This window comes from Camelus bactrianus, chromosome 10, assembly GCF_048773025.1.
Source record: "Camelus bactrianus isolate YW-2024 breed Bactrian camel chromosome 10, ASM4877302v1, whole genome shotgun sequence".
Classification (NCBI taxonomy): domain Eukaryota; kingdom Metazoa; phylum Chordata; class Mammalia; order Artiodactyla; family Camelidae; genus Camelus; species Camelus bactrianus.
The window spans coordinates 51,960,677-51,984,286 of NC_133548.1; the positions used below are offsets into that span (position 1 = coordinate 51,960,677).

Here is a 23,610-nt window from a genome sequence, read left to right on the forward strand (position 1 = left end):
GATACATGTAACAACTTGGATGAATCTCCAGAGAATTATGCTGAATGAAAAAGCCAATCCCCAAAAGTTGTGTACTTTATGAATCTATTTATATAACACTCTTGAAATAATAACACATAAAAATGGAGAATAGATTAGTGATTGTCATGGTTTAAGGATGTGGTGGGTGTGAGATGGTAGAGCACAAGGCTATAAAAGGGCGACATAAGGGATCATGTGCTAATGGAAATGTTCTCTATCTTGACTGTATCACTGTTAATATCTTGATTACCACATTGTACTATAGTTTTGCAAGACGTTACCATTAGGAGAAACTGGATAAAGAGTATATGGGTTCTCTCTACCATTTTTACAACTAAATTGCTTCTGCAATTACCTCAAAATAAAAAGTTTAATTTTTAGAAAAAGCTTAGGCTTTGGGACAGAACTAGGTAACGCTGGGCAAGCCACTTCCCTTCTCTAAGGGCTAAAAGGATTAAATTAAGAGATCAATGGTCTAAGCATAGTGCCTGGCACAGGATAAGTGCTCAAGAGACAGCTATTAAAATGGTAAGAGTCATGGCAGTGGGGATGGAGAAGTATATAAAAAATATACTTAGATGATAGCACTAATACATTTTGGTGAAAGATCAGATGTGGGATAGTACATGGCGGGGAGTCAAGGATGACTTCCAAGTTTCTCACTTGAGAAAGTGGGTGTTCAGTGGCACCATTTATTGCACAGATGTGGGATGGAAAAGAAAGGAATAAATAAGAGTTTAATTTTGGGTGTGGTGACCTTATGTTGCCTGGGAAACATTAAAGAAGGAATGCCCAATTAACAACTATATTTGCAAGTCTGGCGTCCAGAACACACCTCTGGGATGGAAATTTAACTTGATGATGACCAGCATGCAAATGATAACTGAAGTCAGGAGAATGAATGGGATCTCCAAGGTGGAGAAAAGAGACCACAGCCACTGTATCTATAAAGGATCCTCAATCTTTAAGGACTGGATAGAAGGTCAGCCTAGCAAAGGGGCCAAAAAGGGAGAAAAACCAGTGAAATGGTATCACTCAAGACTAGAGGAATGTGCTTCAAGAAAGAGCAAGTGGTCCACTGTAATCAGGCAGTGAAGAAATAAAATAAGGAGTGAAAAATACACCTCTGAATTTAGTGACCTGGGTGTCACTGGTGCCTTTCTGAGGCAGAGGAAGAATGTCACCTGCCCTATCAGTAAACAAAGGATGCTGTGGCCATCAAGCCATCAGCCACTGCTGCTGTCCCTCCACACTGCCCTCCCCCCTCGCCCCTCCCTGACTATGTACCCTGAGGGTATTCAGAATGGAGAAAAACAGGATACTGGCCAAAGATACTTAAGGTGCAAATCAAAGGAAAGATTCCAATGAGCTCAGCTCTTGTATCCTCCCATACATAGAAAAGTCAGGTTAAATTCATTAACTTGAGATGTCTGGCTTTCTTTCATTAACAGTAATCTTTTGACATTCTGACTACCTGGTTTTTGTTGCAAAAACTCCTATATATCCTGGCTCCTCCCTTACATCTCCAGAGCAGACCCTCAGTGCCATCTCAGAGGCTATCTTTCAGGCTTAAGCCCTCAGAAAGTCTGCTGAATAAAACACAATTCTCAACTTTTAGGTTGTAGGCTTTTTTTCTTTTCTTTTTCTTTTCCTTCAGTCGACACTGGGAATAACTTTGGTGAAATGACAAAGTAGGTTTCAGATTGGAGCCCACTGAGAAGCAAGCAGGAGAAATGGAGAAGAGTACAAGCAACTATTAACAAGTTTAGCCCTAAAGAAAAGGAGAAAGCACAGTGAGAAGGAAAGGGTGTGATACTGAGGGAGAATTTTATTAAAAAGGAAGCATGTTTAAATGTTAATGAAAACAAACAGGTACAGGGAAGAACCTGAAGATTCACGACAGAAAGAGTAAGAATGATCTGAATGGGCAGGAGAAAATATGTTCCACAGTCCACGGAGCAGTGTCAGCCCAGTTAGAAAGGGCACCTCATCTACTCTAAGAAGACAGAAAAAAGAAAGGAACCATGCAGATACAGGTAAATTTGGAAATCTGGTCACAGCATGTGACCTAATAGATTTAATTTTCTTTGTGAAGGGGAAGGTAAGGTCATACACTAAGATTGAAGGGATGGCTTAACTTTTATTCCCAGTATCTAATCCAGTGCTTGGGACACAGGTATTTAATAAATAAGCTTATTCTAAAAATAAAAGAAAAACAAACAGCTTCCTTAATTCGGTTGTTCTTTAGAATTGATACACAACTTTCTTCAAATTAGCCACTAGGGGGCGTTGCTGCTGCCACTCTTTCCCCTTAAATCTTTTAACCCACTGAAATTAATAGAAAATTACAGGGCACTGTATGTCACAAAATATGTTCTTCCTCAAGAAAACCTGGCTTCAGCTTTATATACATGTATAGGTGCGTGTTCTCACATATGCATGTGCATGAACACACTCATATACATGCATATTGTGGTATGATGGGAGGGCTGTTCCTTCTGCCAGCCAACCACTGCAATCATACCATGATGCCCCAGAGGTAATACCATTTTCCAGAGGTCATTTTTTGTAATTCCTCCAAGGTACACGGTAAATACTGAACAGACCTTTTACACTTTCTTACAATTAATAAATTAGAAAAGCCATTGATGAAAAAAATCCCCAAAGATAATCCCTAGTTACATTTGCCATCGCTTCTTTCAAGTTGTTTTTCTACCCCTACACCTACCTCCTCCCCACATTAAATAAGGTTAAAAAAATTAATATTAACTACTTGTAATTTATTTCATAAACTCCTTTCCCCCTTATTTCAGATGTTTGATACATTCTTATAATGAAGATTTATTGATCTATAATACCACATGGCTATTATAGATACCAGAAGAAGCAGCAATTTGGGGGTGTGTGTTTAGCAATGGAGCTAGGAAATACTTGTTTCTTAATTTGGTTCTAACAAACTTGGGCTAATGAACAGAGTTCTAACTTAAAACAGGAATTCTCAAAACCCCCAAAGAAAAGACAATGCAAAGTAAGACTGTTCCCCAAGAGTTTAGGGTTACACAAATCAGCTCAGTTTCAATTTAGGGAACTGAACTTCCACAGTGGGGGAGACTTCCAGTCATACCAACGGAACACATCACACCCTGGACTAAGAAAAGCTGTTACTAGTTTGGTCTTATGGGCTGGAGCTGATGGAGGGAGATGGGAAACAGCTGAGGTCATCTTATAACTGTAGGGTGTCAAGCACTTCAAATGGGGGGAAAAGGTGCTTGACCCCAAAGCCTCTAAACTTGGTTGGGAACAAAAATATCCATGAAATGGATCATAAAGAGAGTCTGAATGATACAGTTGAAGTAGTCATCAGTAAAATGTAGCTACAGTGTCAAACTGTTTGCAAATGTTTCAAAAATAGTTTCAAGGTTGCTTAGAGTAGTGTTCTAATTTGACAATTAACAGTCACATTTTTACTGGATACTTTATTCCACTAGCTGGTATAGTATTACACTTTTATTGATAGTTTTCAGAAGCTCTTTGTTGTCAGAGGCTTTTGTTTTTTTGCTTTATATTTGTAAAAACATGAACAGCAAATTAATCTTCCTTAACCTAACACAAAAATTCACCTTCCCTAATGAACAGACACAACCCACAAGAGGCGAAAACTTTTTTCCTCAGTAATTCTAATTCATCGGCTACATGGAGATCCCTGAAAAAATGAGCTTTAAAACTGAAATGAACACTTCATTGTCTTATCTCTACTATATTTAAAATCTACGTCCACTAACAAAAGTCATGTGCTAAATCCTTATGTTTCCCCTCACCCCCAGCAAATGATCTAAATAAGAGCCTACTTTCATTTACATACAGTTACACTCTGCAACAACAACACTTCCTTTGAAAAACAGAATGTCACTTCCTCAATCCAGAGGCCAGAAGTCCCTTGGTTCTGATCTGGGGAGCCAAGACAGGAAACTCTGGTAAGCTTTTGCCTCTCCCCCCATGGACAGCCACTAGTGCAGCTGACAGAGGGCAGGGTCTATTCAGAGCTCCCTTGATGCACTGCAGCTGGAAGGCAACAGCTCACTTCCATGCTGTGGGAATGATCCCAAAGACTCCAGCACCACGAGTCAGTTTAACAAGGGCATTTCACAGGAAGGGAAGAGGAAAGGATGGGAGACCCAGACATGTTTTAGCGACATTACTTCCATTTGCAAATTTATGTGACTAGCCCAGAGCTGATTTCAGCCAAATCTCAGTAATTGCTATCGTCTTGTACTTTGACCCCACCAAGCAAGGCATCTTCTGGTGGACAGAAAAGAAAGCCAGACCTCCTCACCGTTCAGACCAGGCTGTACCACCTTCCCCATGCTGTTGCTAGCTTCTCACTTAGAAGGGGGAGGCTGTCACAGCAATTTCGGTAAACACTGTCGGTTAGCACCACCTGGCAACTGAGAACCTTGATCTCTCCCGACCCCAGACACCAAGGACTACACAACACAAAACCGGGCCAGTTATAGCAGACCAAACTGCAGTGTCACCATCGTGGGGTGGGGTGAGGGGGATGCATGTGAGAGACATACAGAATAAAGGGAAAGAAGGGGGACAAACAAGTGAGTCACTTAATACAAGGGCTGCACATGCCGCTGACGCTGCCCATGATGCAGAGGCTGTGGACTGGAAGGAAGCGGGCGGCCACCGGGAAAGGCGGGCAGCGAAAGGGAAGGGGTAAAGGGTATGAGGCGCCTCGCCCTCTGTGGGGGGCTGGCCTGCACAACCCCACAAGCCTACGCCCCCCTTTCCCTCCCACTCGCCCAACCCCACGGGCTGAAGCCGCTCGGGGTTACTACGGCCCCCCAGCCCCAGGAATCAACTCTTTTCGGTCTCCAAAAACAATACAAACTTCAATACTGGATTTAGTTCACAGGGAGGCTGGCTAGGGAGGCGCCGCCGCCGCGACCGCCCCACGGAGAAGCAGCCGCAGCCTCTACCTGCCCGCCCGCCCCGCCCCTCGGCGGCGCACCTGTGACAGGTGTGCAGGTGCCCCACACAGCCCCAAGCCGTGGGGTGCGCCGGCCGCGCCTCGCCCCCCGGAGGCCTCCGGGCCCGCCCTCCCCGTCGGCGCGTTCCTCCCGGAGCCCCCAGCTCCTCCGCAGGCCGCGGGGCGCCCCCCGCCCGCACCCCTGGCGGCCGCACCCGCTCGCCGCCCGCACTCACATAGCGCCTCAACTTCTTCTCCGGGGGCGATTTCCTGAGCCAGCCGGTGCACACCACGTCGCCGCCGCCGCTCATGCTGCCGGCCGCTTGGAGTCCGCCGCGGGGTCGGCGGACAAGGGCGCGGGCGGGGGCCGCTGGGTCAGCCGGCCAGCCGTACGCAGCTCGAGGGGGAGGGGAGGGGCCGGGACGGCCGGCCGCCGCGGGACGAGGACGAGGCGGCGCGGCGCGGGCCCGGCTGCCTCGCGCGCGCCCGCTCTCCCCGCGCGTGCCCGTGGCCGCGCGCTCTCCCACCCCAGGCGCGGTGAGGGCGCCTAGGCAGGAAGGGCGGCGCGCGCTCGCCACGCCCACAGCCCGCCGCGCCCCCGGGCGGGCCGCCTTCAAAGACGCAAACACCGCCTCGCGCCTTTGGACCCGAGAGGCCCGAGGTTCACGAGGACTCTCGCGGCCGGCCGTGCCCCCGGGTCTTGCTTTTTTCCCAAAGCCTCCAGCAGCAAGCGTGGGTCGGGGGGGGGGGACGACCGCGCCCCTGGTGGGAGTGGGGGTGGGGTGGTGGGAAGGCACTACGCGCCCTTGATCCCAAAATCGATTTTTCACAGAGGGTCGTCAGGAAGGGACCCGATGGCTGTTCTCGTTTCCTATCCATTTCCCCGAGTTTCAGGTTTCAGCAGGTCTGGTTCTGGCTGAAATTAGTGATCCGCTTCCCAGTAAGAGTTTCATTAACTCTCTCACCCCCTTGGCGAGAGGAGAGAAAACGGACTACTGCGTGCTGAGCGTTTACAGTCCTTGCTTATACGACTCTCTTCACAAATCTACAAATTGGGCGGGCAGTATTATTCCCATTTTACAGATAGCCCAAGGCCCCGAAACGTGTGCAATGCAATCAAGTTTCTAATTCTGGGGGTGGGGTTGGAGTGGGGGTTGGTCCTGCTCAATCTTCCATTTAAAGTGAGAGAATTGCTGCATATCAATTCAGGGTCCTCTCATTACCAAGATATAAAGTCCAGCTGGCTCTCACACTGCCTCTGGGAAAAACAATTTAGAAGAAAATTCTTACGATTTGCACTATCAAGGAAGCAAAAATGAGCTAATGGACTATTTCATAGTGAACTGGAAGGCAAGGTGGTGTAGAATAAGAAATTGGGGTCAAAGTTCCCCAGAGCTCCAACTCACTGACACAAGTTTTGAGAACTATCTGGGGCTCCTATGATATAGATACCTCTCTCACTGCGTTGTGGTGAGGTTTAACTGAGACAAAGCAATGTGGAAGCACACACCTGACAAATCCAGCACCTCAGGGGTAGGGTAGAGGCAAATAAGAAGGAAAAAAAAAAAAAAAAGCAAAACCAGAAGACTTTGGTAAGGGCTCTTTTCAACTCACAACGTACCTTTATAAGCAGCATGAAAAGGTAGGTCCTCCCCACAACTTCTTTTAAAAGTGGATAGTAACCCATTATATCAATAGGGAACCGCTCCCATCAGATGAGGAGAACCAGCAGCATCTTGCACTCCCCATACAACTTTAGACTAAGACTATTTTGTTTATTTCCCCGTCTCTGTGCCGCAAAGCTAGTTGTTTCACACAGTTGGACATCCTTCTGATTTTACAGATCTTGGCTGGCTTGGGGAAAGCTCAGCCACTTCAGTCAGTTTGTAAAAGCTAATCCTTTGCTATATGCTTAGCTCTTTAAGCACCCTGAGGGGTTGAGATCAGCAACCTTGGACCCAGTATTTCCCTGACTTTCTTCACTATCCAATGTGCTGTAAAATCAGAACCAGAATATAGCTGAAACCAGAGCCACTGAGTCTTCCAATTTAGGGATCCTTAAGCCACATAAAAGGGCCACCACCAGAATTATGGCCGTTTTAACCTCTGGCTTTAAGTACCTTAAAACCCTGTGAGACAAATATCAAAATAAAGCCTGCCAAATCAATCAGGAGGCAGACTCCCAACCAAAATAAAGCATCCTCTGACTTCATTCACGTCTGAGTCATGGTGCCAAGTCCCAGGGACTGCAGAGTCTGAGAAATCTGCATGGTTTGTGATGCAAGTCAGCCATACACAGGCCCTAGCTCCCTAGAAGAGTAGTCTTCTATTATGTATCTCTCAATAGTTACATGATCTAAGACTGACTGGGAGAGTGTTCAGCAAGGTTGGGGGTTGGGCTGCAGTCTGCAAGAAACTCTTTAGGATCTTACTGTTTAGCAAAAGACACCGCCTTCCATGTTGTTATTTATAATTACATGTGAAAACAGAAGTTTGATGTTTTGAGGCCAATGACAGGAGGGGCCTTGAAATACAACACAAGAGGATCAGCTTCAGAAATGTTCTCTGAACATACCCCTCCTTTCCCAAAGGTTAGAGGAAGGGGGTCATCTTGGTGCTCTCCCCGCCCCGACCTATTTCATTACTAACCTGCCAGCACCCAGCTCAGGCTGTACTTCGGAGGGACTGTTCCTGAGGTCCCTTGGGGCACCCCGGTGCGGCTCAGTCTTCTGAGCCTGAGGTATGTTCCAGGCCTGGAAACGGCCTTCAGACGAAACATACCTTACTGGGTCTTTACTAAGTCCTCTCCACTCCCTTCTCTCTCTTTTTTTTAATGCTCACTGGGGTTCACTGTGAAGAGATGGAAAACAAATCGATTTATTTACATGAAGATAGGCGCCATCTATCGGAACTAGTTGGGACGACAGCCCCCACAAACCCTGTGAGGACAAGTATCACTAGTCTATAATTAAAGGCAATTTTGATTAAAGACCACCGGTATTTCCTGGGGGAATTAATGACCGGCTACAAAAAGCGCTTTGGGCCATTAATTCTATATTCTCGTTAAGTCCCCAGGAAATGATCCATCTTATGAGGGTTTCTCTGGGGGTGCATTGCAGAGATTAGAGAAAGCATAGGCACATTTTGCTCCCGCCCCTCCCCCCACAAAGCCTGCGTTCTAAAGGGTGCGCTGTGGCTTTGAGTGTCGTCAGCGACAGCCTGCATCCGTGCCTGTCTGGGAGCTGAGGGTTTGTGGCCGGCGGCAGGTGCATGGCTGGTGGAACGCTCCCAGAAGCGAGTTGGAAGGGCTGGAAGGAGAGCTGTCCTCAACGGCACACCAGGCTGGGTGATTAATACCGCCCACGCCACGCCTGACGTCAGTGATCAGACTGGAGGTGGGGATGGATGTTTGTGTCCTAGCCCTTCTGCCTTTTCTCCCTTTCAATTTAGTTGACAGGTTAATTTCAGAGCTGAGTGCTGCTTGCCAAAGTCAGTATGACCAGCTGGGCCACCTCAGCTGGTGACTTTCAGGACACTTCTCTCAGGCATGTTCAGCTGTGTACCTCTTTAACCCCTGGTTGCTTTGAGCCCACTTGGTTTCATCAAATTACTCCAACTTACTCAAATCAACTTTTGGCATCTGGTTGGGACTAAGATCTGGAAGTGGGCTGGGGTGTGGTTGAAGACCTAATTGGGTTTCCTCCCTGTCTGTGGCTTCTAAGTCTGAGAATTGCTTGACATTAAACCCAGTAAGAGACATTTTGCAAATAAACTTTCTTAAAGAGAAAAGTTTCAGCAAGTTGCTTCCCAGTTTCTCAGAAAGAGAACCTGTGCTAAAGGCTTTGGGGCAGTTAGGCTCTTGGGACATACCTGCTGACAGTGGCGGAGGTGGTGACATCATGGTATTCACAGATCATGCTGCAACATCAGTGATCATACACTGCCAAGAACAAAGACTGTCAAGATCCCTGGGCAAGTGCCCTAGTACTCCAAACTTTACTTTGCAAGATGACCTCTTACTTCCTTCAGAGAGAACTCTTACCTTGAATTAAGTCTTGAACATGGGTCAAGACTTTCCCTAAAATTCACCATCCTCAATCCCCAGCACAGTTGTTCTTTCCTTAGATTCACACTGCACCTATATAAATCGGGTTAACATATCGTACTGCAAATATTTGTTTCCTTGTCAAGGAACTGTGAGTTCCTTGAGGGCAGGACTTTGTTGCCCTCATTTCTGTATCCCCAGAGTCTCCCCTCATGGTGCCAGGCTCAAAATAGATGCTCAGTAAATTTTTGCTGTGAAAATTAAGGGACCAAATCTTAAAGGATGACAAGTGGGAGCTGTGAACCCCTGGAGCATCCAGAACTCTTTGATCATCCACACCAGAGATTAGTATCTGAAGGTACCTTTAATTATTTATTGGTGGGAGGTGATTAGGTTTATTTAGTATTTATTTATTTTTAGAGGAGGGAGTGGGGATTGAACCTAGGACCTCAAGCATGCCAAGCATGCGCTCTACCACTTGAGCTATACCCTCCCCACCCTGTGAAGGTACCTTTAGACAGCTGAAGTGTTTAAACCCATCAGGGCTGGTCTGATGGGAAGGACTAAGCAGCTGGAGGTAATTCTATGAAGTTTCACTTGTTAATCCTTGGTTTGCAAACCCTGAGATTCACCAGATGCCCTCCTTTCTGGGACTAAGAATTAAAATCATTTATGGTTTATCAGATACCTGGCTTCTTTTTGACAATCCTCCAGGACTCTTATCACTTGACCCCTTGTACCAACACACAACACTAGGAAGGCTACAGGAATCACGTTCCCTGACTCAAAATAGGTTTCATACAACAGCTGACCAAGAAATACTATGTCTTTTGCATGAGATGCATGCATAGTGACAGTGCAGATTCGCTAGTCTTTTGTTTTGCTGGGGATCCAAAGGCCACAGAAGATTATCTTATCTAACTCTCTAATTCTACCAGTTACTCAAGATAACTGTCTGACCCATACAGCCAGTGATGTGCTGTTAAATTTAAAACCTGGCTTGCTGGTGGTGGTGGTAGTAACCTTGACTTGTAGTATGTGACAATTTTTGTGGGGCAAATACTAAAACCCTCACTAAGCCTCCCCATCGACCAATTCAAGTTATCAACTTCATGCCTTTGAACACAGAGTTAAGAAATGCATAAGAATGCACCTTTAGTATTTCCATCATAAAGATACAATAGACATAATGCCAAGAGCAGAGATAAGAGTAAAATGTACTAGAATATTTAGTAACTGATGAGTTATTTATTCTTTGTTTTTTAATATATTTAAAGTTTATGTAACTCAAGTTTTTAATTAAGGTATCTAAAACAGTCACCCTTTTAGAGTGTACAATTCAGTGGCTTTTAGAATATTCATAGAGTTGTGCAACTATCATTGCTATCTAATTTCAAAACATTTTCACTGCCCCAAAAAGAAACTCCATATCCAACAGCAGTCACTCATTTCCCCAACCCCATACATCCTGGCAACCAATACGTTACTTTCTGTCTCTATGGATTTGCCAGTTCTGGATATCGCATATATTCAGAATCATATACTCTGAGGCCTTTTGTGTCTGACGTTTCACTTTGTATAATGTTTTCAGGGTTCATCCATGTTGTGGCATGTATCTGTCAGTTCTTCTTCACTCCTTTTTATGGCTGAGTAATGTTCCATTATATCCACGTACCATATTTTATTTATCCATTTAGCAGTTGATGGGCAATTTAGTTATTTCCACTTTTTGACTCTTATGAATAATATTGCTGTGAACATTCACATTAAAGTTTTTGTGTGAACCTGTTTTTGTACTCTTGGATATATACCTAGGAGTTGAACTGCTGGATCATACTGTGACTCGGTAACTTTTTACAAAACTCTTAACTGTTTCCCACAGTGGTTACACCATTTTATATTCCCACCAGCAAAGTATGAAGATTCAATCTGTCTACATCTTCTCCAATACCTGTTATTTTCCACTTTTAAATAATTTAATTTTAACGTTTGTTTTTTTTTTTTAGGCAATCAGCTTGCAAAATTTTCCACAAGTTGAACTGTTGTCAAGGGCTGGTATGAGCCAGCCCAGCACACCACTGCACACAGCCCTCCTCAGAAAATCCCACCATCCTTCTCTGTAGTCAGCTCCACTTCTTTCTGCTGACAAGGGCAATACTCAACAGAGTTGGATCTCCTGCTTACATCCTGCCTATAGAAAACCGAAACAGAAGGCCTCAGGGTTTTTTTTGTTTTTTTTTTTCTCTTCTGGAATTCAGATTTTTGATTCTGGATAATCAGAAGGTTTTCAGCTCCTACCAAGCACTCTGGGCAGAACAGTGTGTTTTCTCCTCCATTTGTGTTGAGAAACAAAAATAAAACCCAAAATGTATCTTCCTGACACCCAGATGTATCTTCTGGATGAGCTCTCAAGCAGTTGCTTCAACAGGGCCAACAGCTGTGGTCTGTTTCAACATAATTTGATGTAATCAGGGTTAATTTTGATGATGCGGTAACTCTGAAGGCTGTTTTTAAACTGGATTACTGTTGGGTCAACAATCATGTGGCATTACATTTAGTGGCTGAAACAAAAGCCAGAATTAAAACAGTTTTCCCCCACCCCTCTTCTAAATGACAGCCCTGCTAGGATTAGAAGTTATGAAGCACATTTAACACAATTAGCTAAAAAAAGAAAGTAGCTGCAGTTAAATTACATGCAAACTTCTCCAAGGTCCAGAGTGTCCACTGAGAAAAAAGCTGGAAACTTATTTGTTGTTGTTGTTTTCTTTTCCTAGAGTGGTTAGAAACACGTTGGCAGCAGTCATTATAACTTAATATTTGGAACAATTTCTGAAGAGCAGAATCTTTTATCTTACTTTGAGAGATCTGGCCATTACAGTTGCTGGCGAGCCCAACAGCAGGGTCTGGGCTGCTCTAGGCACACACACTTTCTCATTCGGTCTCTCCCAGTTTTCAGTTTTGGCTAGCTTTGAAACACAGCTAAGGCCTGTGACAAAAGTTCTGGAAAGCAGAATCTTCTAAAATAGATGTCTTGGGAAGCTGCCAAATGCACTGGGTTCTTCAAAACCTCTTTAATCCAATTCTGTAGTTCAAAAAAGGTCTGATGTGTGTCCAATCTTCTCTGTAAATAAGTCTCCATTCATTTGTTTTCTGTTTTTGTGACTTAGGATAAGAAGGAACTTGAAAAGCAAAGAAGTCAACACTCTCTTCTCCTGTTGCATCTTATTTATTAGGAATTCCTCATCTAAATAATTTCCTGATCAACAAATATCCTGGGATAACATGCAGGTGTGACAAAAAGGTAATGAGACTTAAAAAGTAATGAGAATTCTTTCTATAAACTTCAGATCATGTACGGCCTCTTTCAGTTGCAAAAGCAGATACCCATTTTAAATTTGCTTAAGCCCCAACATGGAATTTATTGATAAAAAAAAAAAAGAAGTATATCCCATGCAACCCAAGAAAAAGTTGAATAATGTGTCCTTAGGAAGAGTAGCAACCAAGGATTAAATGCAGCAAGCACTAGCAGCCAATCTGCGTGTGTTTGTCTCTCTCACAGGACATACGGGTTTTCATCTCCGAGCATTTTCCTTCATTGCTTTCTCTCTACAGACTTTTTCTGTCTCTTGAGGTACATGTTTGCCCTACAGCTCCAAAGTTTACATGTCCCTGGTCTAAGCAACCAGTCCAGATTTCCTAGTGTTCTCAACTCCAATTTTTCTAAGAGAAAATGAGACTGGTCCATTTGCGGGTCAGGTGTCCACCCCTAGTCCTATCAGCAAGGGAAGCTCACGTCCTCAGTATGTCTGCTGCGGGTCCACTGGCTAGGAGAGCGGGTGGGGAATTCTCAGAGGAAGGATGGATCTGATAACTAAGCAGATACTTTGAAAGGTGTTTAACAGAGACATGAACCCAACCTTACTTCTTTCAGGACATACCCAATATCTATCATTTGAAATTTAGAAAACTTAGGAAGGCATATATTTCTATTCAAGTACAAAATACATTTATATTCAAATATATATTACTTAGGAATGGTTATTTCTGTACCTGTTACTCAATTTTCAATAAAGATTTTTCTAAGAACCGATTACCCAAAGTTCAGCATTGGAATACCAGGGTGAGTGAGACTGGAGTCTTAAGAAGTTCAAGGTCTTTCTGGGGAGAGAAATAGGTAAGCTGATGTCTACAGTAGTATGTGGGCAATGTTATAGTAGAGGTACGTTCAAAGGACTGTGGGAACACAGAGAAATTATCAACTAACTGTACAGGGCCAAACAGTAAGGGCTTAGGTTTTACTTGTTTTGGGGGTACCTACAGAGAGAGGCACAGAATAGTCATCAATTAACCTTTGTTGAATTAGATGATGTAAGTAGTAACTCCTTCAATTTTGAGGCAAGAAACCTGTCTGGATTTAGAGAGTAAGGCGGAGAAAACCACTAACTGAAGATCTGAGTGGCTCCAACTAAGTTCATCTTAGGATATGCTTCTGAATTTCTTCCATCAATCAAGTACATCCATTCAACAAATACTTACTGAGCATCTACTACTTGGCTAGGTACTGGTTATATAATGATGAACAGCATAGACAGGTTCTTGAGAAGTCTACCAAGTCACTTTACCCCCAAAAGCAATGGCAGAAAGTTGCCCTAGAAACTCACCTTCAGTAATAGATTATAACAACAAATTACTAGTTGAACTCAATTCACCCAATGTTCACACAACGGCTTCAGACTTGGATTTAGAAACAAAGGGCTAGTTTAAACATTCAATTCATGAAATATTTCAGACATAAAGAGAGAAAAGCTAGTTTGGGAATTTTTTTTAAGGAATATTTCCCTTTTGTCTGACAGACACATTTGCTTTTTTTTGGGAACACCAATTTTTGACACCTAATTCATTTAAGAGTTATTTAATGAGTACCCACTCAGTATATTCCAGATACTCTCCAAGGCACTTAAGACACAAAGATACTCTCCTGTTCTCATGGACCTCATGTTCTAGCAAAGAAGACAATGACAGCACAAGACAACCAGTATTTGCATATGGTTCCCAAGGAGCATAATGGAGGAAGAATGGAAGCCACGGGCCAACCCTTGGTATCATGAGGTGCAACTGATGTAAACACGTGAAAATGTAGACATCCCAGCTGCATCCTGGAGTGTCGCCACCCTTGAAATAAAGACTCATGGCCTCAGACAGTGTGATTAGAGTTGTTAATATTTTGATTCTGGGTGACTAAGAGGCGACAGGTGTATAGCCCGAGAAAGCCACCCAAGACCACTAACAGGCACGTGGAGACGAGCGGTGCTGAGTCAGGGTGCAGGGTGCACTCCAGCTCGATGGGCAGGGCAGGACTCTGTTGAGGGCTGCTAACCTACTGGGAAAAGTTAATCAAGAGTGAAATGTCAGAATAAAGACACAAAAGTTTCCACATAGGATATTTCTGTGGCTATGATCAAAGAACAGTTCATTCCTATGTTTTCTGAGACACATTAACCAGATATAAGAGCCTTCTAGCACAAGTTAGTAAACTAGATGTAAATTGTTTCTTTTTTTTTTTTTAAATCAAGTTGACACATCTGGTGGAGGGGAGGCTGCAGAAAGGAAAGGGAAGCACCTGGATGTTGCTCTTTTTCATGCATAGGAGGAATCAGAGTGGGAGAGAAACACACATAGAGAAAAAGCACGGGAAAGGTGGTGGAAGAGAAAGGATGGGAGGAAAAGAGATAAGGGTTGAGAGGTGTGGCAGGGTCTTTGCCACATGGGTTCCAGAGCAGTATCACTCTGCAGGCTGGCCTTCCTATCCTTGACAGAGAGGCAGAGAAGCCAGCTCAAAGGTACAGACAGAACAATCAAAGCCTTCAAAGAGCACATTTGTGTAATTATTACTTTTTACTGTAAAAATATTAAAACCTCACTGAAGGTTTCTCAGTGTGAAATTAAACTGCCTATATTAGAATCACTCAGAATGACTTTAAAAAACGCAAACTGACTCCTCTGGTCCCAGGCGCGTTGGGATCTGCTGGCCTTGGTGCAGACATGGCCAAGTCGAAGAACCACACTATGCACAACTAGTCCTGAAAATGGCACAGAAACATCAAAAAACCCCGTTCACAACGACAAGAATCTCTAAAGGGAGTGGACTCCAAGTTCCTGAGCAACATGTGCTTTGCCAAGAAGCACAAGAGGGGCCTGAAGAAGATGCAGGCCGACAACGCCAAGGCCACGAGTGCACGTGCCGAGGCTGTCAAGGCTCTCGGAAAGCCCAAGGAGGTCAAGCCCAAGATCCCACAGGGCAGCAGCCACGAGCTCAGTCGACCTGCCTGCATTGCTCACCCCATGCATGGACTGCTCACCCCAAGCTTGGGAAATGTGCTCGTGCCCGCATCACCAAGGGGTTCAGGCTCTGCCGGCCAAAGGCCAAGTCCAAGGCTCAACCAAGGTCGCAGCTGCAGCTACGACTCAGGCTCCAAAAGGCGCCCAGGCCTCCACAAAGGCTCCAGAGTAGAGGCCTTCATCTACTGATGTCAGGATAGAAGTACTGGTGTGACCCCTGGGCTGCTGTCTGCACGGGGCTCATGTCCTCCTGTGCTATTTGTACAAACAAACCTGAGGCAGGAAAAACAAACAAATGAAAAACGCAAATTGTAGGCTGTTTCATCCTAGACCTTTTAGCGTGTAACAGACTTTCTAGGGTGGGGCCAAGATAATCTAAATTTTTAATAAGCTCCCAGGTGATTCTTATACATAGTAGACTCTGACAAAGATTATACGAAATGGGAGTCCCTCAGACCAGGTAGCACATCCTATTTATCTGTATCCAGGGAGTCTAGTGCTGGACCTGGCACAGTGAGTGCTCAATAGGTTTATTGAATTGAACTGAATATATCAAACAGATTTTTAAAGAAAAGTCACTCTCTTCCACTGTGCTGAAACAGCTGATTCCATTTTTTTCCATGAGTCTCTGGTCCATATACACAACTTTCACACTATTGTAATTGCAAAGTACAATTTAAAAATTTTCTACACATTTTCTAACTTTTTATGGCTATAAAATATTTTATTCAATATGCAATAGATGTCTTAGTTCATATCCTTTTTTTCTGAGTTTTGAAAAGAATTCCCTTAGGAGACCTTACATTTGAGTAGTGTTTTCAGTTTATGAAACCCTTTCACACAGTCTTCACTGTTTCTCACAACACTCTGTAGGATAAATATTATCCTCATTTTGCAGAAGCGTATACAAACTCAGAGATAAAATAACTTGCTTAAGGTTCTGCAGCTGGTAAGTAGTGTCCGATGAAAACCAGAGTCTTCTCCTGCTACATCTAATACCTGCTCCAAGACACCAAACGTCCAGCACATTTTCTGGCAGGAATCTGACCCAACAGTTGCCTGATGCAAAAACCTGTAATGGAGAATGTGGAAGATGGAAATTACATTTAAGGAGATCACTGGCCAACCATATCCTAAGTGTATAAGGAACAGTTCTTACCTTTTGGCAAAGAAAACGTGTATATTAGTGGAAATCTTCAGTGAAAAGAACTTACTGTTCTTCAACAAATCTTTCTGTGACCGAAGCCCATTTCTGTAATCCCCAAGCAAAGGGGTCTGGGACTGCCCTGAGCACTCTGACACTGTCACTGCACCTCCCCAGCAGCACCACAGACACAGGAGGAGGAGCAAGGACGACCGGCTGCAGGACGGACCGGAGCGGCGCTGAAATGTTAAAGCTCTCCTAACATCAAGACTAGTCTCACAGGGTGCTGGGGCGGCCGCTGAGGGGACAGTGCAGGGAAGCGTTCCTCCACTAAGAGAAAGGCCCACTTGACAGGTGCACTGCCTGGTGAATATACCCTGGTCGGGCGCAGCCCTCCAGGGGAGGACAGGCTGTCCCAGCTGAGCAGGTACAGAGACTCTGTTCTGTAGAAGAGACAGCCGAAGAGAAAGTGCATGGCTGTGTTTCCAATATATTACCCCTGCATGCCACTGGAGATGCAGGTTTTGTTGCTCTCAGGTCATAATCAGAGTTCTTAAAAGATAAAAAAAAAAATGTTCTCTCTTAAGGCAGAGAGTTCTTATTCACTGAAGGTTCAGTGAGTAAATGACTAGGGACTGAGGAAAATACACAAGAGGGTAATGTACACATCACATCCAGGGGAAGGGATATGATCTCTGAGAGATTTTTCAAAGCTAGGATCCTTGGAAAACAGCAAACCAGCAGTTCTTATGGAGCCAGTGTGCAGACAAGGTTCTGTACCTGGCAGAAGTTAGGTTCTGCCAAACACAGTTCTAGCTGTGTATATGTGCATTTGTAGCATGAAAAAAAAAAAAAAAAAACCTTTGCTATAGGGGCCCATTAAGTTTCTATTCTCAGAGTATTGTCTTGAAATATCAAAGGTAGATCACTTTGGGGAGGATATTAATAATTCCCATCAAAGTTCTTTTACCTACCTATGTATATTCTAGATAAAAAGTTCTCTGCTTTCAGTTTCTCTGGAGGCTGAAAGCAGTGAACTTAAATTGTAGTCTTACTCTCCGTCATTGTTGGGAATCCCTAATACAATCTCCGTAACAAATAAATTCACCTTTCATTAAACCAGGTGAATTTCAGGCATTGTAAGCTACAAAGGAACAAGGTCCACATATTGTCCACAATGTAACATATTGTGGCTATGTTTAAAAATTTGTAAACTGTAAGATGATGTTCAAATGATAGTCATTCAATTAATAACAATTATGAACAGAAAGGTATAGCAGAAAGTTACTGAAGAGTCGTAAACTACGTTAATTCAAAGATTAGCTGTCTGAATGACAGTTTAGGAATCATCTAAACTCCTGGTTTCTTTACAAAGGTCCCCCAGAAATTACCACATAGTGCACCAATACTGGCTGTAAATCCACTAGATTCCAAACCAAACTGTGCAAGAGCCAGCTGGAGCCTGAGCTCCAGCAGACCGTCTCGGTTTCTGCGGAGTGTTGACAACAATCCTACATGACCTGTCTTATGGAAATCCTACTGAATCATTTTTACGTAGGGTAATTAAGGTTGCTTTCCGCTCTTTTCTTAGTGCTTTTTCTTTTAATTGGAACATAAACTGGGAAGAACTACAATCAGATATTACTCCCACCTGTTTTCTTTTTATTATACATACTTTAGATTGCAGACTGAATACAAATATTGATCAGAAGCCAAAAAGCCCCACACATCTCTTATCAATTCAATCCAGACCAATCTGTCTTTCAACTCCGCATTTTTATGTTCTTGCCTCACCACTTGCTAAAATAAATAGATGAATAAATAGCAATCTAATCCAAATAAGCATCTTTCACCTATAATTATCTGAAGTAAGAGCTTTAAAGAAGGGTAGAGTTAATCCATCTCACCAATTGCATCTTCAATGCCTGTTCAGTCGTGCTTGAATGTCTAGATTCAATTTAAAAAGAATATGAATGTGTAACACTGTAGAGAGATGCTTCTGGCAGACTCTGAGAGGGACAAAAGGTCAAGCAGTTCCTTTGCTGTTCTGTGACAGAGTCTCTGGGCTGGGTCAAAGGGTGGGAGGGATATGTCTAGATCTGGAATGGATCAAATACACAATTAAGTTCTTGTCACATCCCTAAAAAACCAAAAAAACAAAACCATGACAGCACAACTTCCCCAGGCAAGAGGACAGCCAGATGGAAAGATACTATTTTTCTCCACCTACGTCAAAATTTGAAATGAGAATGGGAATTATGGAAAAAACATTTCTAAGTTTTAGAATACACTCTTACTTGGATTACTATTTTGAGGTGATGTTTGGAAATCTTGGGAAAACAGACTTGGTTTTTCCCTTGTTGGAAACTGGTTACTCGAGTGAAAATTAATACCCTCAAATCACCTTTCAACACACAAAATCAGCCCTGTATTATTACAGAATAGATGGTCCTCAACTATTAAATCCAGACATTTCATTCATTTTATGTAGAATTATAAATGCTGTTTGTACGTAGAATTTGGATGTTCATATATTAGCTGACAAGTGGAAATTTAAAAGTTTTTCCCTCTTGATGCTGCCTGCGAGCAACAGTTTAGTTTTGGCATTTTCATTACCCTTGTCTGACATTAGTGTTTGTTTTTGTCCAGTTCTTGGCAAAACATAAGAACTGAACCAAAGATGGAAATTAGTAGGCTGAGTGGCAAATGTTTGGCTTCAACGAGCTACTTACTATGTGATCAACTGTGAAAGAAAAGAACGAACAAATAAGTATGAAGGTTTTGAAATATATTGCTGGAGACTATCAAAAAGATAAGGAAGAATGTATGTTTGACTCCTAGAGAAGGACCTTCTCCCATCTCACATATGCATACACTGAACACATTTAGGTGTATGTACTGTTACACTTTCAGCCATTTGATTTCCCTATACATTTCTAGAGACCTAGTATACATTAAAATAAAATTCAAAGGTCACACTCTAAATCAATTATTTTTAGTGACTATGTCCAGCACAGATTCATAGAAGATTAAGAGATAGAAGGATCCTTAAAGTACATCTCCTTCAAAATGACAGTTCTGCAGATGAGACAACTGGAGGTCACAAAGATGATCTTATTCACCTAGTGCTTCTCAGCTAAGCTAATGGTGGCAATGGGACCAGAACCTGTGGTTTCTCTCATTCAGTGTTCTTTCTATCACTATTATTTCTGATGCCCTGCCATCACGTTAATGTCACAATTTTATCTGATTCCTCAAAAATCACTGCAGGCATGATTCCTGATAGCCTTGGAAACTACTAGTGCATCCAGGTTTGGGGCCTGTGAATGTTTGTGATTCTTGCTCCATGAAATACAGTATCAAGAATGCCAGGGGGACAGTACAGCTCAGTGGTAGAGTGTATGCTTAGCATGCACGAGGTCCTGGGTTCAATCCTCTGTATCTCCATTTAAACAAACAAACAAACCTAATTAAAAAAAAAAGACTTGAATGCCAAATCAGATTAACTGATGTTGCAAACATTTTTAAACGGTTTCTGCACTTTATCTTCCAGATCTAAAGCTAAATGCCTCCTCCAGTAAGATTATCTGTGATTGCCTTTTTCTTTATAAAATTTTACAGGCCATGCCATATTTTAAAATAATACATTTGTTTACTTAATGACTGTGTATCTTTTGTAATAGACCGTAAATTCCATGATGGCAAGGGTCATTTCACTACTGTACCTAGCACCGTTCTTGGCATACAGAGTAAGTTCAAATAATATTTGTTGAGTAAATAAATGAATTTAACTCTCTCCCCATGGCTGAGGCAAGCCTTATGGAAGCCGTAATTATCCCTTTTATCCAGTCTTAAACTGGGTATCTAAGCCCAAGGATTAAAGTTCCAGGGAAGTAGATTTTAGTTCAGCAAAAGCTGCCAATTAGAGAGGTTCAGAAATGGAATGAACTGTTTTGTAGGGTACTGAGCTCTTTGCCAAGAGGTTGCCAAGGTGCATAGGATCTCTCTGCTTTGTGCAGAAGTTTGACCTTGACCATCTCTCAGTGCCTTTCACGACTTACAACTCTGAAGTTCTAAAGTTCTTTTCAGTTGCTTGATTTTGAGTTAGGTTAAAGTAAAGTGCACACAGAAATCATTAGGAAGTAACCGAAGTCATCTAAATGAGACTTAGAAAATTGATTTTTCAGGCATGCATGCCTTTTTATAATTGTTTGATACATACAAATCCTGAGTTTACAATTTACTGTAAGTCTGTATATCCTCACCTCAATGAAAACTAAAAGATTTTTTAAAAATTTGTGTAGCATTCCACAGTTTTAAACACACATGCACAGGCACACACACTTTCATGTAATTATGATCAGCTCTGTGAGGAAAATGATGTGTACGTTCATACAGAGGAGGTGGCTTACTCAAACTTACACATGCAAGTGCTAGAACTGTCAGGCTTCTAACTCCCAAATCAATGACCTTCTAACTCTAATACACTCTGTTACTTTTTGACTCCAGAATTATCCACCCTCTAGGTTTAGCCATACTGCATCCTCATCTTGGATTGAAAATACCTTTCTTCCAAATTTCACTTGGAAAAGGCCAAATGGAATTTAAAAACCTGTTTTTTTTCTTTGATAGGTATCAAAAATCTATTTTACTGATTATCAGAGATGTTATAAATATCTGACACAAACTAACTGTAACACAACAGTGATTAGGTTAAATAATTAAAACTTCTTGTTAGCTCATAACTAAGGAGCAGTTGTTTCTAAAAAACCTTTTTACTGAAGTGTAGTTGATTTACAATGTTAGTTTCAAGGATCAATAGCTATTAAATGTGATTTTTTTCACACAGTCTGATGAAAAAAAAAGATTTCAACTCACAATAGCAACTTTATTAACTCAATTAAGACCTGAAAAAGGATTTTCTTCTGAAAATAAGATGGGAATTTATCACAGGTTAAAGGGCAAGGAAGAAGAGATCCAGGAACATTTTATTTTTAGCTACTAGTTGTTTCTCAAAGGTGACACAGGGCAGTGGTCTACAGATTAAAGACAAAATAAAATACACTATTTCATCCTGTCTTAGAGTTTGAAAGGACCTTTCAGACCATCTAGTTCAATTTCTTCATTTTGTCTTAATTGACACAGTAGATTTGAGATTCTATCTGCTATAAGTACCTCTTCTTGAAGGAGTTCATCTTTCTGTGAAATGGCTTCAACTTTCTAGAAAAATCAAGATCACATGTATTTTTCATACCTCTTATGGCATGACAATTACATGCTGAAAATCTTGCATTTCTAAAATTCAAGTATGTATTCTCCTGGTATATGTGTTCATGTGCAGTACCTCTGGCATGGGGTGATTTTCCTCAATCAGTCTTCCAGCTATAAAAGACACGAATGAGTAAATCTTGGAAAAGGGATAACATCTTTGATGTTGTCAATTCCCAAGATGCACTGCAGATAGCGTTCAAATCCCATCCCAAAACCGCCATGTGGCACAGATCCAAATCGACGGAGGTCCAGATACCTGATTTTGAAAAAAGAGACTCATTAACCTATAAATGCTTCTAAGATCAGGTGTTATGGTAAAATTTTATGTTTCAAAAGTACTTTGCAATCATTTGTTAATGTCACATCACCGAGGTAGACAACACTTTTCACTCCACAGACAGATGAAGGACACGGGGAAGTTAAAGTGATCTGTCCAAGACTACCCAAACAGTAGCAAATTCTGCCATGCATTCATGGGCTTTGGTCACTTGATCCGTATTCTTCTAAGTTAGTTACATACTTATATACAGAAAACACGTCTCATGAAGCTGCAGAAAAATTTCTAATAACTTTACTAATTTTCTTTAAAGATATTCATCTTCTATGTCTTAGTATGTTAGTGATAATGCTTTTTTTTTCTTACCAAAACCATATTGTTCAATACATAGAGGAGTATTATAAAAAGAGATTTCCTACTAGATTAGACTGGAAGCTACATCAAGGCAGGAACTGCATCTTATTCAACCTTTATCTCCAGTGACTACTCAAAGTAGATGCTTCCTATATGAAAATCTATTGTTTGAAGGTATAAAAATACACCCCTGAGCAATGGAGTGAGGAAAAACGTCTACTTCTCTGATTTGCGCCTACTGGAAGGTGTCCAGAGTCATTTTTCTGAAAAGCTACACAGCCTTGGGAGCCCACCCACGCATGTTCTAGTTCCACTTAAGATCACACACCAGAAAACGGTATATTCATGATTCAAACTCAGATTCTAATACGCAAGTCTGGAATAGGGTTATTTTAGGAAAGGCAGAGGAGGAGGAAAACTCTGAAAATATTTTTTATTATGTTATTTGGTGGGGGGAGTTCTTGAGTTATACCATATTGATTAAAATAAGTTTATAGCTTCTCAAATGATCTAAAAATACAGTTTAAAACTTAAGTGCCACAATGGCTCCTCTAGGATTAAAGACTATATCCTATTTCCTCACAATTAATAACAATGACTACATGTATTGGTATTTTAAACAGTTAAGATTCGAAAAGAAAAGATGAACTGCAACTAGGTGAGTTACGATCAAGCGAGATGAGTAAGACACAGTATCTAGCATAAAACTTCAAATTAGTAAGAACTCTCAGGAATAATGGAAGGAACACAGTCTTGAGTAACTGAAATGTTTGGTAGCTGAATCAAGTTTAAGTTTATGAGGTATAGGGGCAGGGTATACTTTGATTTATTGAGAAAATGAGAGGAAGGGCATAACAGAACACCTGCCACAAACACCCGCAGGATCTGAGCTGGCTGCCAGAAATCGAGCACCTAGCTTCAGCGGGCTCTCAATTTCTCATACATCGATAAAACACTGGCATGTGTGGAAACTGAATTCAGAAGAGGGATTCCACCTGTAGCATTTTCCTTGCCTTTGCTTTGATAAATGGAAAAATCTACTTCTAAAAAACAAGTTTTCTAAGGAATATGCATTTGTTTGATTGTTGTTAAGTTAATTCTACGGTAGCCAGATTATGGAAGAGATGGTACAAAAATTGTGGAACTAGTTACAGATTTTATTTGCATGTGGCATGTAGAAACAG

General features: G+C 42.2%; 2 protein-coding genes across 8 annotated transcripts in view; both read right to left on the reverse strand.

Annotated features, from left to right (window-relative positions):
• Window positions 1–5,518, reverse strand: part of GAB2 (GRB2 associated binding protein 2) — a 149,363-nt gene extending 143,845 nt beyond the window's left edge. Inside the window, exon 1 of the mRNA XM_074372736.1 lies at window positions 5,233–5,518. Within this exon, the coding sequence (XP_074228837.1) occupies window positions 5,233–5,307 (75 nt within the window). The 5' untranslated portion in view covers window positions 5,308–5,518. The remainder of the gene's footprint in view (window positions 1–5,232) is intronic.
• A 4,751-nt stretch (window positions 5,519–10,269) lies between these two features.
• NARS2 (asparaginyl-tRNA synthetase 2, mitochondrial) overlaps window positions 10,270–23,610 on the reverse strand; it is a 109,288-nt gene continuing 95,947 nt past the window's right edge. For 4 of the 7 annotated variants that reach the window (XM_074372740.1, XM_074372739.1, XM_074372737.1 and 1 more), the window contains one exon: window positions 15,895–22,051. In XM_074372740.1, the coding sequence (XP_074228841.1) occupies window positions 21,907–22,051 (145 nt within the window). In that variant the 3' untranslated portion in view covers window positions 15,895–21,906. Of the gene's footprint in view, window positions 15,654–15,894; window positions 22,052–23,610 lie in introns of those variants that run through there. The other 3 variants (XR_006721210.2, XM_010973446.3, XM_074372738.1) reach the window with 3 other exon arrangements.